Genomic DNA, 19,662 nt, shown 5'->3' with positions numbered 1-19,662 from the left:
TCTTGTAAGGCAACACTATCTATATATCCAACTGAATTTAATGGGAATTACTCTCAGGTAATATATAATCTGCTTTTAACTGAAGCCTCTTCACAGGTGAGTAGCATCACTTGAAAAATGCTAAGATGGATATTATTGCAGCCTCATTAACCCTTGTGTTCTGTGTAGATATCTAGGTAGATAACCAGGACAGAGCCACCCAAAGGAGATTGTACCTGCACCCTAATTTGAACTGGTATTTAAGTGTCACTTTCTCCAATTTATCACTCCTTCTCATCTTCTGGTTGGCTTCATCCAAAATTGTCTTCAGTACTTCCTTACCTGCTGCTTTCTTGCTAATAATATACCTAACAGTATACATCTCTTGGCTTCTCATAGCCTGTTCTGTCATGCCAGCCCTGATTTCAAATTTTTCTGGCTTTCAATGTTCTGCCTCCCATAGTAATTTTTTCATAATATTTTCAGTTTTACATTGAGCCCTCTTATTCCTACTATTCCAGCTCCTGGATCATCTTCTCATTCAGAATTGTATCGCCTTTAACTATTTTTGATGTTTTCCTTCATTACATATAAATATGTCTTCAGATTTCAATTAAATATGTGGTTTCTTCAAAGCACACAAAGAGATGATGAAGTAGGATGGATAACACACACATAAAACACATCAAGATAAAAACTGATGAGGTATTGTTGCTTCAAAGTGACTATTAAATGCATCACCTTATTCTGTTTTAAGGCATCAAATTAAGTAGAATTAAAAACTACCGGAATACTGCAAAGAAAAGCACTACAGAATGCTATAAACGATTTTCTACTGATATTAGCCAGTTTAGCCTTAAAAAATCTGAGTTATAGCACTATTATTCTTTCTTTGTTTTTCAGCTATGAAAATGTGGACATCTGTGTGCTTCAAGTGATATTTAACTATCAATCCAGTTTAGCAGAACAATAAAGAATCATTCTTTTCAATATGAAAAATAAGTTTACGTGATTTAATTATCAATTTCTATAATGCAATCTTTCAGATCTAAAACAATTTTACCATAATCTTATTTAATTAGCATAAACTGTCCTGTGTGCAAGTAAAATATCATATTTCCCTGATGTCCCCATTAGTCAACTCCACATCAGGTATTGCTGTAATAGGTGACTAGATATTCCTTTCTTCATCTAAACCCATACTGGGTTTATTTAGATTGATTCCCTGTTTGATCTAGATGAATGATATGAACCAGTGTACCACTAATGTAGGTTGTAGCTTTGCTATGCTGAGAAATAAATCCTGCTTCTTCCCAAACCTCTTATTAGATACCACAGCATTACTCTAGAAGTGTGAACAATTGTCTCTGCTCATCACACCAAAACCAGCAGAGTTTGCATGCTCCAATTCCCATCTATGTGACTGCTCTGTCATTCTGCTATCATGTGGGACAGCAATCCCCTGGAGATCTGGATGGTCTAGCCCTGTTGGACTTTCACAAGACATTAAAAACCTGGAGGATACCATAGCCATTTGGGCTGGGAGTTTAAGCACATCCCATTGTACAATTCTTTTATGTTAGTGATTTGAAGGAGAATGGCTTTTTGATCTCAGACACGCATTACAGCATGGATTTTGAATATTGATCTGATTAAGTAATTGGGTGGTGGGTTGGGTGGTTTTTAATTTCTATGTGCCACCCAGAGTCACCTTCATGAGATATAAATATTAAAAAAATTAGTCAATACCAAGAATATACCCATAGAATAAAGTTACTAGTTATAGTTGTAACTGCAAGCAAACTCAAGTATGCAGAGAAGTCGATAGCAAACCCTTAAAGCTCACGGTAGCAGTAGCTAAATTACAATTTGTAAGAAATAAAATACATTTATTTAATATAGAACTATGCTGAATTAAGAAACAAGGCTCCCAGTTAAAAAAATCCATCTCTTCTCTTACTTTTGTCATGAAATTATATAGAAACAGAATTAGATGCACAGAGGGAGATGCATGGAGTGTTTTGCAATTTCAGAAGCTAGTATAAATCAGCATGGACCAAAACTTTCCCCTAATAACCTTCCTTAAGGAGATAAGAACCCTGTGGCATTAAACCAAGAATGCATGTAATCCAGACTGCTTCTAAGTCTTGTGAGCCAAAAGCTTTGGAGAAACCACCTGTTAATACAATACTCCTCCTTTGTCGTTTGCTCTCTCCCACAAAGCAATTAGAATTCTAAACATACGTAACTCTAAGACACAACCTTTGATAGTAGAGTTGTACAACCTCTTCAAAACAGATGCTTCAGACTGTGAGTGCATACAAAGGATCTCTCTGAACTCATGGAAGCAGCTGTATCTTTTTCTAGGCTTGGATAGGTGCTTTCAAAGCTGCTCCTCTGTATCTGCATACAGGGACATGCACAGCCTTTTTGTAAGTTGATATAATGGTTGAAGGTGATGAAAGAGGAGCCTCCAATTCTCACACCAGATGTTTTGTAAACAAGATACAGAGACCTTCAGGGGTAGGAAAAAGAGCGGTCCAAATTTTTAAGGGAGGCAGAGGCCCAGGATGTAACATATAGGAAGCAACATATAGGATGAGCCTAGGATAGAACCTTGACTGTCAAAGTGCATTCATGCCCATGTATGTGGATATAGTCAGGGGGGAAAAAATGAAGCATCCATAAGGGTTTAGTAAAAAGACTTAAAAAATTTATGCAGTCATCATTAATAGATCTATTCTTTCTGAATGTGTCATAATTAGAATAAGAATCTGTTCTCATGATAATAGTTCAGGGTTTGGGGGTTTTGTTTGTTTGGTTTGGTAAAAAATTACTACCCAAATACAATCAAGTTGGAGCACACTTTATAATTAATATAAAGACAACAAAAACACATTTGAATTACCCAGAAGTTTTTTTTTTTTTTCCTTTTTTTGGCCTGGGGGAGAAATTTGGATAAGAATGTCATAACATTTCTGTAGTCATAAGACATCAAAGAAATTATTAACTCTTCAAACTCAGTCCATCCCTGATGCAGCTTTATTGATTTTTGTGGCATTGAAATCAATGGGAGAAATACTGAAGATAGATATGATCCATTATGTTTATCAGGACTGTAGTGGATTGATTGCTGAAGAGGAGTGCATATACTGGAAAAATGATCCAAGGTTTCAAGATTTCAAGGTTCATTCCTCTGCAAAATCTAAGGAGTCACAACAGCTGCTTTGTTCATATCCTACAGAAGACTAATTTCATTTTGTCACGGTCCAATAATATTCACATGTAATATGACATTAGGTAAAATAATAAAAAGTACAATTGAAAGCAGAAAAAAAATCATTGTAAAGCAAAAATGAAACATTATTTTGGCAGCAGAGAATATGAATCTAATAATTATCTCAGCAAAGGGGACTGTTGCATTATATCTGTCTGTCTGTCTGTCTGTCTGTCTGTCTGTCTGTCTGTCTGTCTATCTATCTATCTATCTATCTATCTATCTATCTATCTATCTATCTATCAATCGTCTCAAGGTTAAAAGGATCCACATTTCAAAAGCTAGTGAGAATTTTTAATCAATTCTTCACATGGTTCTGAAAGGATATTAAACTATGCAGCAGTATTCCCCCCTGGGGGGGAAGGGAAACTGCCAAAATTTGCAAAATGGTGGCTGTGATGTGGTGAATGAAGGCCTGCGCCTTTTGTACGTGTAGAAAAGGTGATTCTTCTAATACAACAGCTCTATCTTGTTTTAAATATGAAGTGCAAGAAGTAAATTCTTTCAATATAATTCATATAGAAATATGAAATGTTGTAGATGTCAGAGACAAGCTTGGATTTTAATATTCCAAAAGAAATTCAAAGTAAATTAGCCTTTTGAAAACTTCAGAAATGGTGCCACAGCAACTACATTCAACTGTTGCAATTAATACAGGGCTGATATCAGTAATTGACTTTTTTTCTATATTCAGTAAATTCTGAATGTTCTGGGATAAGCTGAGCTTGCAAATATAAATGGATGATTGTTTCTGTGATGGAGAGGATCACTGGATATAAATTAGAAATACACAGGCTATAACACTTAAGCCTCCCCCCCCCCAAGTCCTGCTGTGCTGCCTCATTGTGGCAGGGGGGGCAGTGTTCCTGGGAGGGATGAGTGAAGAACATCAGGAATGAACCCCAAAAGTCTGTACTCCCAGCAGGGTCACCCAAGGGGTGAAGGTCATCCCAGCTGCTGAGCTAAAGCAAGCAGGCACCTATACTGGGCAGCAGCAATATAGGAAGGTGCTGGAGGCAGAAGATCACTTTAGTGAGACTGGCAAAGGCATCAATTCATACTGTGTGGGAAAAGGCAAGGGTATACCACTTCAGTATTTTTACCAAGAAAACCACATGGATAGAAAATATAAAATGATTGATGATATAGTGCCGGATGATGGGGCCCTCAGGTTGGATGGCACTCAACATGCAACTAAGGAAGAGCGGAGGAACTTTCAGAGTACTAATGGTGTTTGTGACATGGCTAGATTAAAGCCTTTGGGACATCTAGTCGCTGATGTTGCCATACAGGAAAAGAAAATCCAAAGCTGCAAAGATAGAATTACAGTAGGAATGTGGAATGTAAGAAGCATGAACACAGGAAAGCTCTCAACACAGTGAAAGATGAAATGAAATGACTAAAAATTGACATCTTAGGCATCAGCAAATTGAGATGGACGGGGATCGGACACATTCAGTCAGAAGATCATACCATTTATTACTCAGGAGATGAAAAACAAAGAAGAAATGATGTTACTTTTATAGTTAGGAAGGGTATAACAAAACAGTTCTTGGCTACAATGCAATCCACGACCAAATAATATTAACTTCATGGACAAGTCTTTAATATAACAATCTTTCAGGTTTATGCTCCAACCACCAATGCAGAAGAAGAGGAGATTGATGACTTCCATGATCAAGTTCAATTCCAAATCAACAGAACATGCAAGCAAGATGTGCTCCTTGTGATTGGTGACTGGAATGTCAATGCTGGAAAGAGGAAAATGAGTTGGATTGTATGGCTTAGGAAACCAAAGTGGAGCAGGAGACCAATGTATCAATTTCTGCCACTCCAGTGCCACTTCATAGCTGTCTTCAAACAACCTAAATGATGCCTCTATACATGGACATCACCAGATGGAGTATATACAGATCAAATTGACTATATTTGATATAGGAGGTGGATGAGCTCAATTATGGCATCAAAGACATGGCCAGGTGCTGACTGTGGAACAGATCATGAACTGATCATGTGTAAACTCCAAGTTAAGCTAAAGAAGAAGAAGGAAGCCAGTCGATTTCCACAATATGATCTTGAACATATATCCACCATTTTCAAGAAGACCATCAGGAATTGCTTTGAAGCCCTGAATCTCATTGATAGATAACCTGTCAGGCCCAGTCCAAGAACAATGGTGAAATAGTCCAGTTGAGTAAAGTTCCTTTATTTGCTTACACCTTATAGACAGAATCTTGCCAAACTGAATCTATACCACAGCATCTAGTGGATATACCCTGGGAGATTCTAGGGAGTGGCTATCCTGAATCTCTTTCTCTTCTCATGCTCCCCCTGCAGACTGTGTTGCCTCTTGCCTCCTCCCCCCTCCAGGAATGTACCCCCTCCTTCCTGATAGCTTTGATCTCCCACATCACTCTCCTCTTTGTAGATACATTCCATAACAGAACCACAGGAATTATGGAATGAACTTTAAAAATTCATTAAGGATGAATGTGAAAAGAGACTGCCAAAAATGAAGAAAGAGAAGAAAGCAAACTAGATGTCAGAACAAACTGTGGAAATTGCCAAGAAGAGAAGCCAAAGCCAAGAAAGACAAAAATCTCAGAAAGGAACTTAACAAAGAGTTTCAGAGAGTTGTTAGAAAAGACAAGAAGCAGTATTAGAACAACATCTGTAAAGACATTAAAGATGGAAAGAGACATGGAAAAACAAGGGAAGTATTTCAAAAGATCTCTAAACTCAGAAGGAGGTTCCAACCTTGAATTCGTATGCTAAAGGATGCCAACAGACAGATAGTAACTGATTCAAAGCAGATCAAAGGAATATGGAAGGAGTATCCTGAAACACTATATAGTAGCGAGTACCTTAGAAGATATTCCTTATTTACAAAAACTGCTAGTACTAGAAGATGGTTAGATCAACACTCCAGTCATTACCAGTCAGAAAGCTACAAGAACTGATAGAATACCCACTGAAATATGGCAGGCAACAGAAGAAAAATCAGTCAAGGTTCTAACTAAGGTATGCAGCAAATCTGGAGAATCACATGGTGGCCAACTGATAGGAAGAGGTCAATCTACATTTCAATTCCAAAAAAGAGGAGACTTAATGGAGTGTGCAAACTATCATACAACATCCTTAATTTCACATGCTAGCAAAATAGAGCCCTACATGGAAAAAGAGATGCCAGATGTTCAAGCTGGCTTTAGAAAAGGCCAAGGAACATGAGACATGATTGCCGATGCACACTGGATAATTGAAAAAGCCAAAGAATACCAAAACCAAATCAGAATGTGCTTCATTGATTATGGAAAAGCTTTTGATTGTGTCAATCACATCAAGCTGTGGAATGTGCTTATAAAAATGGGAATCCCAGGACATGTCATTGTCCTTATGAGAAATTTATATACAGGTCAGGAAGCCATAGTTTGGACAGAACATGGTGAAATGGACTGGCTCCAGATTGGCAAAGGAGTGCGACAAGGCTGCATACTCTCCCCTTATTTATTCAACACACATGCAGAATATATATTAAGGGAAGCTGGATTGGAAGAAGATGTGTAATTTTAAAATTGGAGGAAGAAACATCTGTAACCTGTGCAATGCTGATGATACTACCCTGATAGCCAAAAATGCAAAGGACCTGTAAGCCCTAGTACTAAAAGTCAAAGTGAAAGAATGGGACTAAAATTAAATATAAAGAAGACCAAATTAATGACAACAGGTAGAACAACCAGCCTTAGAATTGACAATGAAGATATCAAAGTGGTGGATAGGTTCTGCCTTTTAGAATCAACCATCAACAATAAAAGTGCAAACAATCAAGAAACATGCTGCAAACTAGACTCAGTAAACTAGCCATGAAGGCCTTGGAAAAGATATTCAAATGCCATCATATGTCTATATGTACAAAGATCAGAATCGGGCAAGCCATGGTATTCCCTGTGATACTCTATGAAAGCAAAAGTTGGACTCTAAAGAAGCAGGATAGGAAGAGTGCTGATGCTTTTCAATGCTGATGTTGGAGAAGACTCCTCAGAATATTGTGGACAGCCAAGAAAACAAACCGATGGATCATTGAACAAATCAACTCAGAGTTCTCACTCAAAGCACAAATGACAAGCTCAAATTATCCTACTTCGAACACATTATGCGAAGACCTAGCTCTCTAAAAAAGGCTCTAATGCTGGGAAATGTAGGAGGAAAGATAAGAAGAGGATGACCAGCAGCAGGGTGGATGGGCTCAGTTACAGAGGTGATGAGTACACCATTGGGAGACATGAAAGAAAGGTTAGAGATAGGTCATCCTGGAGAAAATCTATCTATGTGGTTGCTAGGAGTCAAAATAACTTGATGACACATAATCAATCAATTAAAAAATAATGTTTCAGTGGTACATTAGCTACCTAGACTCTGAGCAACTTCAATTGCATTCTGCCAATTTTAATTGCTGGAAGCAATAATAAGGACATATTTATTCATGTTAAGGTTGTTGTTGTTGTTGTTTTGCTTCTGATCAGTCAGATGAAGGACAAAGTAAATATGTATCTGGTTCATCTGAATCTTCTGCTAAATTAGAACAGTGTGGACTGATTCTGAGGCTGTCTGAGATGTAATGGGACCTAAAAGCCCCAAAATCCAATCCAAATATTTAATGTGCAATTCAGCACTGTAGAGCAGAACAGAAACCCAGACATTGTGAAAACCAACACAATTGCTCCATAAAACACCATGGTGGGTATAGGAGGAAGAAAGAAGAAGAATGTGAGAATAATAATGTCAGATCTTCTTTCTAATCATAGGAAATGGTTCACAAGGCACATTCCAACAACAATAATTTGGGTGAGGGATATATTGTCAAATGTTATTTTTGGCCTGCAAATGTCATCCAATTTTATTAAAAGTAAGGCCGTAGTCATTTTCCTTTAAAAAACGAAAACAGCATGTAAAAGAGCCTTCATGTCAGCTGCTGTATCTATTTCTCTGAAAGTGGCCAGATTTCATTCTTATTGAAGGATGAATTGTGCCTGAACATTTCATTCTTCCTAGCCTTTTAACACATTGAAAAAGTTGCAATCATTTGTAGTTCTCCTATGCTAATCAGTGGGCAGTGTGGAACTGTGGATTTCCAAATTTTGTTTGGACTCTAGCCCCAAATGAATCATGCAGTGGTTGATTAGTTTTAAATGGAAATAGGCTGTTTTCCAAGACAACAAATTGAAGCTCAAAGCAAATACATTAATAAGGAATAGTCTTTGATTATTTAAAAAAAGAATTTACATTGTAGGGTTGGCTGTGTCAGTTTAATGAGTTCTCTAATATGTGAATTCACAGAATATTAAAATGAAATAAACATTTAATGGGTTTTTAAAACACAGGGTCATTATTTTTTATTAAAAATATTGAGTTATGTAAATACAATGTTGCAGCCAGTCCCATTTAATTTGATAGAAGTGCCTTCAAAATGGCCGTCAAAATGGCTTGACTGCCAGAGGGAAGTGCTAAAAAAGTATGCCATCTTTAAGATCTACAGGGATTCTCTGATGCAATACAGTCTGTTATTCTGATTCTGGTATAATGTTTCCTTAACACAGTGGAGCTGTGGAGCAAACTAGTTTATGCCATAACACTAAACAGAAAACCAAAAATGTACTTTACGGTTTCTTTTTTGTCAAAAGTCTAATGTAGAATTTGTTCCTGTGAACTGAATTACATAGTGTCTTATTCTAGGAATATATGACTACTATGAAATAATGCTGCTGCTGCTGCTGCTGCTGCTGCTGCTGCTGCTGCTGCTGCTGCTGCTGCTGCTGCTCCTCTTCCTCCTTCTCCTCCTCCTTCTCCTTCTCCTCCTCCTCCTCCTTTCTTCCTCCTCCTCCTTCTCCTTCTTCTCCTTCTCCTCCTTCTGACAAATTCTACCATCTATTCACTTGCTCTTAAACTTATACAAGATCCATTTAAACACAACAGAACCCTTACCATGTTATTTTGTGTGTACACTTAATAAGTGTCAGTATTACAAACATCATTATTACTAAAATGATCTTTCTTGGGACTGCATGCTTGTTTATGAATGAAGAATCCTGATTGGGCCCTGCTAAACAATGCTGTTTTGTTTTTGTTTTTAATTCCAGGGATGAAAATATTTCCTATGCCAGGAAAGGAGAAGTAACAAAAGTTTCTATTAATAAATAATGGTGCAGTGTACTTTTTTCTTCATGTTGCCAAGCAAAAAACTAGTATCTACATAGAAGACCCATTAACCCAGTTTTAGAGAGGAGTGTACTTAGCATCATGGCTTGAAGAGTTTCTGTTTGTTTGTTTAAACCTAGTCATGTAAAAGTATTGCTAGTGTCTATGTTTTGAAAAGCATCAATAAAAAGGACATTGGTAGATGTTTTTGACTTAAAGTAGCTAAGCATATAAAGGGGTGACAGTCTCCCATTCAGAACTTGAGATAGATGAGATGATTGATAGATAGACAGACAGAAAGAGTTCAACAAGTTCATATAAATGAGACCAATCTGACTAGTTAATATCTCTGCTTATATGGACTGTATGCTGTGGTAGGCAAGCACCTAGCTGAGCTTAATTGACTTTGAAAAAGAGGTAAGCAAGGTCAGAGCTAATTAGTACTTGGGTGGATGGGAGACCACCAGGATGTCCCAGAACTGTAGAGTAGATGTTTAAAAAGAGTCATTGAAGAAGGCAATGGCAAACTCAAGGGATCCTTTACTTTTTATATGCCCTCTATAGAGGAAGCTTTGAAATGACAAATAAGTATTTTTCATACTATATCCAAACTGTATGTTGAGTAGCCACACACATTTAGTGAAAGTTAACTGAGCAGTTCATACAAGCAGCTATCTCCTCTCTCCCACCACCAAGAATTCTCTAGAAGAAGAAAGGCATCATTATATGCAATATTATAGGGCCATTATCTGAGACATTATACCTCTAGAAGCATTGCTGGATGCTGTGCTGATCATTGCCTGGAATGTCAGAGGGGTAAGATTGTTTGTTTAGGTTAGTAAAATAAGGGAAACCCTTGTCCACCTTGTTTTAAAGTAAGACAACATAATCTATCAAAGGTCTTAGACTTTTTGGTTTATGATTCATGAACAAAAATGTTCATGAATATTCATCCAAGCTGTCCATAAATAACTGGATTATATCTTTCACCCCAGCACTAATCCAGACCAAATTTCTATTCTTAAATCCCAATGGAAATAATACACCGAGCCTGATCCTGTCTTATATTACTTTACATAATTTTATTAAATTGTATACAGCATCGTATCAATTATGTTTATTTGCTTTGTTTGTAACTCAGACTTTGTACCACAGAGTCAGCCTGACTCATCTATAGATTGTCATGATGTTCAAGTGCTATTAAAGATAGATTCCCTTCATTTCAATAGCTAAACATGAGACCAGGTTGGATAAATACGATATATAGTGTTAATGACAGGAATTATAATTTATCTTAATAGGTCCCCTCCGCCGCCCTGGATATGTATTACCAGAACCAATTTCTTCTAGGAGCAAGCCAAAACTAATTATTATGTTTGGTCTACCGTTGACAGTGCCCCAAAACATCTATGTTATGCATGACATTTTTGCACTACTTACAAAAAAGTTGAGAGAGAGAACCATCCATCCATCCATCCATCCATCCCTCCATCCATCCATCCATCCCTCCATCCATCCATCCATCCATCCATCCATCCATCCATCCATCCATCCATCCCTCAGTATATCAGATTTTTTTCATCCATCCATCCATCCCTCGGTATATCAGAATTATTTAGCCATAGCTTTGCTAGACACTGAATTACACTCTAGTACTTTCAACTGTTCTATTACTGAGTAGATGTTAAATACTTTTCCCCAAGGAAGATCACAGATGCTCAAAATATGTCAGAACATTTGATGACTAATGTGTTAAGGAATCTGCTTGTATATATTATCTTGCTCTTTTCTACTTTCATTTGACGATGGAAAGAAGAGGCAATGGCCAAGGGAAACAGGGTTAAAACAAAAGGCAACCTGTTGGTAGTGAGTTGGGGGGATGAAAAGTCCCAGTCTAGCAACTATGACATTTTAACCTAAAAATTAAGAGTGAAACATTTTCAGCAGAGCCTCATAATATTCTAAAATCTATATGATCAGAATCAGAGTTCCCTTGAGCAAAAATCCATTCACAAAATATTCGTGCTAGCAAAACTTGTGGAAGATATTCTTGTCAAGTCTTATTTCCTTTTGCTGCTTTTTATATGCCCTTGAGAAGCTGCTCTGGACCTTCTGGAATATCCTAGGAAGTCATGTGGGGATCTGCAGAGAGCAGGAGACAACACACAAAAAGAACTTCCACTGGGTTCTAATCCCTTTCAGAAAATGAAAGTAGCATCTGATTTGCAAAAGGACCATCACATTGTGCTTTAATAGTAATGATACATTTCTAGTATCCATTAAAATATATATTTAAAACAAAAATGCTAATATGTACATTAAGTTTTGGACTGTATTGAATATCAGTTTTTATAATACGCAATTAAAGAAAATGACAATGCCATGGCAATCCCAAAAGAAAGATCAATAAGATTTTAAAAAAGCAACCCAGAAACAGAATCTTTTTTGAAATACATACAGCAGCATTAATGCTATTAACTTTTGTAAAATATTAGAATACTGGACAAGTAAACTATCAGAGCACTGTTTGTCCACATAAATAAATTAATTTTGAATAATGCACAGAGTTGAGTACACCAAACAAGCACTAGATTCTGCATAGTTCTGAATATAGTAATTTACTCTTCTGATCCAATTAAACATATGAGTGAAATCCTTTCTATTATACTGTACTTCCTATTGCACTTTTAACCATTCAGATGTAATGTTCACATCAATTAAACTCATAATGTGAGCAGCAGTGACTTTCCAGTGGAGCAGCAGTGACTGTGTTCCATTATTTCTAAACCACCCCCACCCACCCCAATAGACTAATCCAATGGGGCAGATGCAAATAAAATAGTAAGGCTGAAGTGATTTATGGACTGCTGTTTCATCTTACTGTGATCTTCAACAATTGTGCTTGTGTGTCTGTATATTCTCATTTCAGGTACATGAAACTTGATACTCATGCTGATAGCTAATGTAAGATTCATTAATAATAGAAAGTCTTCAGCTGTACTGCATTTGATTTTGTATATATTACAGGAACATGGTGAGGAGAATATCATTAGAAATGTTCACTTGCAGGTATACAGAATCATTATGGTCCATCATGAGAGAGACTCCTGTCAAGATGCTCTGTTCACTAGCTCCGTCATATACCCTGCTGCCCTTGCATGAGATAAAAACAGACATTTCTACCATTGATTTGGCCATCTAAAGAAAACTCATGGTAACACTCTCCCCAATATTATTGCTATGCAATATTTCTTGGCTACAATGGCTACTAAGGACCTGTCCCAATTGATATGTATCATTAACTCATTAAGCTGCACATGTTTTGGCTTATGGATGAGGTTGGTGACTTGGGATAGAAATGATGAAGTTCACTCCTTTATCAAAGGAAAGCTTTGGTTTGTGAGTCAAGCTCAACTACTACTGACATCATAGAGTTTCCCTGAAACAAAATCTCGTCTTTTTTAAAGATATGTTTTTCAACTTCCCAATTTAGCCCATGGCCCTAGGAGTTCCTGATTGTCTCTCATTCATGTACTAATCAGGTCCAACTCTGCGTAGCTTGGATAGATTAGGTACTATAATGGTTCGTCCATTTTCCATTTCTGCAGGTAAAAGTGATTCCACCTACCCTATCTACTTCCATGCTATCTTCCATAAATAATATCTTCATACTATGATGTAAAGGTTCTGTAGTTAATTACTTGGTTTAAGGGGTCCCTTGGAATAAATTATGCCACCTATGCTTTTAAACATCTCCAGGAATCATCAGAAAATGTGAAAGGCACTTTTAAGGGTATTTTTATGATACTCAGCTATGTATTTCCCTTCTACCATATTCTGGGGAGGCTGAGGAGGTTCTATATGGATGATGAGCTAGATAAGGCTAAACAAACTAAAAACAAATTTGGATAAAATAGAAATGTCTACGACTAGGAATCCAGCCAATTCAGTAGCTGAATGTCAACTTATTCTGGATGGTATTTCATCCTCTTAAAAAAATCAGGTTTATAATCTGGAAGAACTGCCAGACTCAACTTTGCTACTAGCTACGTAGACATTAAAAATGTTTTTGCTTGTATTTGTCTGGTGAGTCAGCTGAATATTTTTCCTGGAATGATCAGACTTGGCTGTAACATTTGTTTTTGTTTTTGCTTTAATTATTAAATGCAGCTCAATTTAACCACTGTAATATAAATTGTATGGGGCTATTCTTAAAACCAGGTTGAAACTTTAACTAGTATAGTTAATGCTGTGGAAATAAACTGGTAAATGCAGCTCAAGATGCTAAGATATTACCTTTAAAGATTTAGGAGTAGGCTATTTGAAGGACCTATATGAACCTGCTCAGTCTTTAAGTTCAACCACTCTTAAACTCTTGGTGCAGTGTTGCCTTCTGAGGCATCTTTAATGGCAGCACACGAGCTGGCTTTCTCTGAGATGTGTCCCCATTAAGTAGTCAAGTAATTGGATCTTAATAAATGCTTGCTTCTTTGATTGCTTCATGTATTTATTAATTTATTTGTTATAAATTAACAGTAGGGTTTTTTGGGGGGGAGGGTTGTTTTTACATTTACTTGGCTAAATATATCATTGAATGGCTGTGTTGGCATGATGCATTTGACTGGGTCATGGGTGGAATCAGTGTGTAGCATGAACACTTAATCCCAGTCAGTAATGGAGTTAGGGAGGGACAGTTTAATCCCCAAAAGTTTTGAGTTTGCTTTGGATTAAAATCTTCTCCCCTAGATCAACCATATAATATCAAAAGTGCCCCACCTAAGAAAAGCCAGTTTCTCCATCAGAGCACTCACTGCCAGTGTCTTGGCAGTCATGAAACACAGTTCCCATCCTCTGCTGAGTTTCAACAACTAAACCAACACCTACTTTCTGGGCTGCTTGCAGAGATTTTTCTGACAAATTCTTACATGATAAGTTGACAGAAAATTACTTGTAAAGAAATCTTCTACCACTTATGGTGCAACTACGCCTGAGCTAAGCAGTTTCACACAGCAGGATAATAGATCCCCATCTTCAGTATAGCAACTGTTCTTGCAAACCTCCTCTGTTTGGGCAATTGCCTGAACATTAACCATATGTTAGAAAGGAACAGTCTGAGATGCTGCAGCCTAAATGACATTCTTCTAGAATAAATGATAGGAGAAATGTCACTGACTTCAATAATTTCATCAAGGTAAAAGTCTAATCAAAGACTGTGCCCTCCCACAGTCCACATTTCCTGAAATAAGGCAATTGCAATGAAATCTGAGTTCACCAATAAACAAGCCTTTCTATTTCTTAAGTAGTTATCTTCAAGCATACCTTTTAACAAACTTGTCTTCTTGTATAGAGAAGTCTCCTAAAATATGTAAATTATTGTTATTGGGTCCTAATATGTGACTTACTGGGCTTGTATAATGGAAGATACAGTCAACTGCATTATCTCAAATTCTTTTAACATTTTTATTACTACGGGAATGTAATTTATTTCTTTAAAAGATCACTTCCTGTTAGTTTCTAATGCCAATTTAATATATCTTCCAAATGTTCCATTTCGAATCCCTTAATTATTGGCATTCCCCAAAAAGCTAAAGAAACAAGTTTCAAGAAGTCATGTTTAATGGCTGGATCTGTATGCAGCACTCTATTTTTAACATCAGCAAAGCTGCTTCTGATAAATTCATGCAAAGTAACTTTATATCTGAAAGTTAACGCTTGTCAGAGGATACTTGTATTGTGGTACCTATCCAAGTATGTATTTCCAGTTTTATCCCAATCCTATCTTATAAAACCCCCTCTAGGATATATAAAAAAAGGAGGGGGATTGTTTGCCATTTTCCAACATTTAGGTATTGTACAGGCAAGAAGCATCCTTGTTGTTTTTTTGTGACAGCCTTTCAAAGTTTATCAGATAAGATCTTAAGTTACAGCTGATCCTTTGATCAAATTTCCTTCTGCCAAGTCTTTTCAGGTTTTCTTTTAAAAATATTCTGGGAAAATGCAAATAATTATTTTCATTTTATACCTAGTATATAAAGGAGATAAGTTGGCAATGATAAAAGAACTTCACTCAAAAGCCCATTTATTTCTTGGTGAGTTACTGGACCATCTCTGTCCTCCACTAGAATTTAGCCCCAGTATGATTTGGTGATATATGTAAAATTTAAAACAATCCTTATTAGATTACTAATAAACTTGATATAAAGATTCATGCCAAGAGAACATTTCCAAGATCATTTACTAAATCAAAGCAGATCCTCAGATAATTGGCAAATCACAACCCAAAGTTTCAGAGGGATCTGCACAGTCTATCAAAGCATGTAATCATTACAGTGGTTCATTACTGATTAAGCAAGAGAGAATCTACAATTATAAGTTCTTTTAAAGTATAGACAGTTGAGTAATTTGTTCTAGAATGCTTTATTATCTGGCTATCTGTGGTCACTCTGTGACTTCTTGAATCCTTTCTTCTTGGCTTCACTTGTACTTCACTTCTATAGGTGGATTACGTTTAAAAACCCAACAGTTTAGCAAGTAATCTTGCTTCAGTAGCTAAACACTGAGAACTCAAAATAGAAAAAGCTCTTCCAAATCCACTGTAAAGAAATATTGCTAGAAAACATAACTTGGCAGAAAGGGATACAAACATTTCTCCCAAGATAGGCATAGCTATGTGCAGACTGTTTATTGCATTTCCCAGAGACTTAAAAGTTTACAGGGTACTTAATAAGCAACAAAGTAAAAGACTGTCACTTTCTCATTTATAAGGTTCAGAAAATTGAAAAGTACACACTGACAGTAAGGCATCTGAAGCAATTACTTGTTCAGATCATACCCTCACACAGTATTAACTTTCTATCTGGGTACCAGGTGACTCTATGCCAAATTTCATTTACAGGACAGAGCATATATATAAACTGATAAGCATGTACTCGCTTCTCAGGAATAAAGATCGCAAGCATATCTACAACTGCAAAACCCACATTTCACAGGCTTTCCTCTTTCATTGCTGTAAACGCATACTGCATGCTATTCATGTATTAACAGAACTTTTAAACAATCTTGATAGCACCCCAATGTCATCTCAACCTTATGCTATTCACAAATACAAACATCATTCAGACAAGGCTATTTTTCTGTTGCAAAACTCCCAGTGCAATAAAACTGGTCTATGCTTTGACATTTTGTTTTGGTATCAAACCTAATGTATCACAAAGCCAAGTATATTCCCTATTCTAAATATGTAGCTTTCTTATTTTTCACTGAAGCACATGAAAAATTACTAATGCTGGATAAGTATTATTGACATCAGGAACTGTTTTGCTTAATCACAAATGCATTGGGTCATTGCAGAGCTTGGAGTTTTCCTCTTATTGACTAAGAAGATGAATGGACTTGACTAACTAGCGAATGACCCAGAATCAAAGTCTCTTAAGCATTTGTCTCTCTCCCTCCCTGTCTCTCTGTCTCTCTCTCTGTCTCTCTCTCTCTCTCTCTCTCTCTCTCTCACTCTCTGTATGTATGAGAGAGAAAGAGGGAAAGAGAGACAGAGAGAGAGAGAGAGATGGTGAAAGGCAGGAAAAGGAAAATAAAAGCCAGCCTAGTATCTGTTCAACAGAAGATGCTGTCTGAACTTCCAAGCATGGGAAAAGCTGGAATGAAAAGCCTGGTTAAAAAATGCACCTTAACCACTTCTCAAACCCAGTTCCAAGTCAGAAACAGCTGGGCACTCACCTGGTGCTGAGAACCAGAACAGGAAAAAGGAACAGCAAGTACTGAGGCAAGATGAATTTCATATTGCAAAGCGTGGCTGTTTTGTTCTCTGGAACTGCTCGCCACTCTCCCTCTCGATTCCTCTGCCTCTCCCACCGCCTCTCTGATTTCTAAAGTCCTTCCTCTGCAAAGAACCTGCTCCCGCGTGTGACAGTCAGTAGATCTGAAAAAGCAGGCAGACCAGCACACTGACTAATGAAGGCAGCCTAGAGTGGGGCTTGAGCTTCAGGAGTGATGTCACAGGCAACGGAGCTGCTGCTGCTGCTGCTGCTGCTGCTGCCGCTGCAAGTCTCATGCCTGATAGTCTGTGATTATTCAACACAGGGACTCTATTGATGCCCTGAAGGATTTGTTATTACTAGCAGTTTCGGTGGCAACAGGGGAGGGCAGTGAGCACACAGTGGATGCTACTTACTGCTAAGGGTATGAGTGCTCATCAGTTTCCCCTTAAAAATCAAAATATATAGGGTCTAATTAAAGTTGTGTCATTTGCATGGAGATCATGGGTCAAGGCTTATTTAAATGAACAGACAAGTTTCAAATTAACCTCCTGCTTGGTGCATGCAAAAGGCTACACTCCATTCAGTATGAATAGGAAGTTATTGTGTCAGTTAGAAGCGCATTCCTTAGCAGCTAGGAAGCAAACACTAAATGGGGTGAAAAACAATCCCCAAAGTGAGTCCTTTCTCTAAAGACCTGATTGTCATCGTGAAAAATCTTCATAAAGGGCAATCCAAATGTAAGCTTTCTTTGGGTATTAGCCCTATATTTATGTTGTTTAAAGAACCACCATTTGGCATCAATTATTAACATTTTAATTCGAGGGGAAGAGAGAGGGAGGGGAGGAGGGAGAGGGAATGAAAACTCCTTAAAAACGGATTCTTGACATCTCTCAAAATCCATTTGCCAATGAAAGTTAAAGTCCTGAATGCCCTTCGCAGCCCCCAAACATAAATAAAACTCCACTGTTCCTATAGTAGTAATAGGTTCCTCCAGTAGATTTTGGGTATGACAGAATTTAGAATTTAAAGCATATCGTAGTTTTATGAAATGAGGATAGCTTGGGCTGGAAAGGAAGGATGGTTGCATAGGTCAGAAGAAAAGAGAGTTCAGTTGCCTGAATACATAAATTGCTCATGCAGAAAGGCATCTAAAAGATTTAAAATGATTTGCTATATCACAGAGAGGCAATATATTGCAGGCAAAGGCTTCCAGAAGATTAGGTAAAGAAAAATTGAAACCTATTAACTAGAGGCATTCTAACCAGAAGCAAATTTCCTTTAAATGGCAATATACCCATGTGAAAATTAATTGTGACACAGTGAAATGGCAAGATTTCCTTGCAGTTAATAGAAATCATATAATGGGATGATGAAATTTATACATTATATTGTGTCATTAACAAATAACATTTTGCACTCAAGTTCAATAAAATATATATATATATATATATATAAATTGGCTTCAGTGGTTTTCAGGTGGTAAATACCAGGGGGATAGGAAATTCAGGGCCTAGATGTATTATTTGTTGCCCCACCTCCAGTGCACTCCTTGATGCTAATCTTTTCATCAATGCAGTAGCTTCTACTTTCTTCCTTATATTCCAAGGGTCCTAGGTAATACTGGTATCATTTTTTCTGACCTTCTGATTTACTGCTGTTGTAAGCCTCAGCAAGAAGCAGTGAAACTGAATGTATAGCCCAGTCAGAAAGTTTTATTCATACAATCTTATCTTCTGGAAATTAACATCTTCACCAACTGCATGTGTAAAGGAGTTAAACATTCATATTTATAAAGCAGAGGTCCCAAGATACCAGTCTATCAGAATTCAAACTGATGTTGGCTCTCCTAACTACTTCAGGTTAGCCTTTGCCATCAACACTGCTGATGGCATGGACGGTGTCATGCACTCTACCTGGGGCTGCCCTTGAAGATCATTTGAAGTTTCAGCTATTCTAGAATGCCGCGGTGCAAGCAGTTAGGCAATTCAAGGGGTTGGTTGTTACCTACAAAGCCCTATATGGCATAGTTATTTCTCCTGTTGCTTCTGTTTATCCTGTAAGATCAGATAGAGTTGGCATGCTCCAGGCTCCATTCACTAAGCAAACCCATCTTGATGGGACCCAGGAGGTAGGCCATCTTTGTTGCAGTGTCTTTCCTCTGGAATTACATCCCTCTGGAGATTCAGTTGGTCCTGACCTGCCTTCCTTTAAATGTGCCTTGAAGAGTAAGCTTTTTCCCAGACAAGAGGGGGATACAAATTTCCTATGAAAGGGTTCTATAGGCTTTTAGGTGTGTTTGGTCATCTATGACCATCTCTTTTTCCTCCTGTTTCTGCTTGTGGCTCTATTCTGGTGAACAGAATTAAAAACTATTGTTTTTAATTCTGTAACCCACTAGAGTTTTTGATGAAGTGGGTAGACTTAGAAATGTGTAGTATAAAT

General features: G+C 37.3%; 1 protein-coding gene across 1 annotated transcript in view; it reads right to left on the bottom strand.

Moving 5' to 3' along the window:
- LUZP2 (leucine zipper protein 2) overlaps positions 1-17,290 on the bottom strand; it is a 368,157-nt gene extending 350,867 nt beyond the window's left edge. The window contains exon 1 of the mRNA XM_088145088.1: positions 17,180-17,290. Coding sequence (XP_088001214.1) covers positions 17,180-17,241 — 62 coding nt within the window. The 5' untranslated portion in view covers positions 17,242-17,290. The remainder of the gene's footprint in view (positions 1-17,179) is intronic.
- Positions 17,291-19,662: the final 2,372 nt, after the last annotated feature.

The sequence above is a fragment of the Python bivittatus genome, unplaced genomic scaffold, assembly GCF_059951505.1.
Source record: "Python bivittatus isolate LINGU-HERP-01145 unplaced genomic scaffold, Pbiv_v1 ctg000480_np1212, whole genome shotgun sequence".
NCBI lineage: Eukaryota > Metazoa > Chordata > Lepidosauria > Squamata > Pythonidae > Python > Python bivittatus.
The sequence above is the reverse complement of the archived record's forward strand: the minus strand, read 5'-3'. Positions and strand labels throughout refer to the sequence as shown.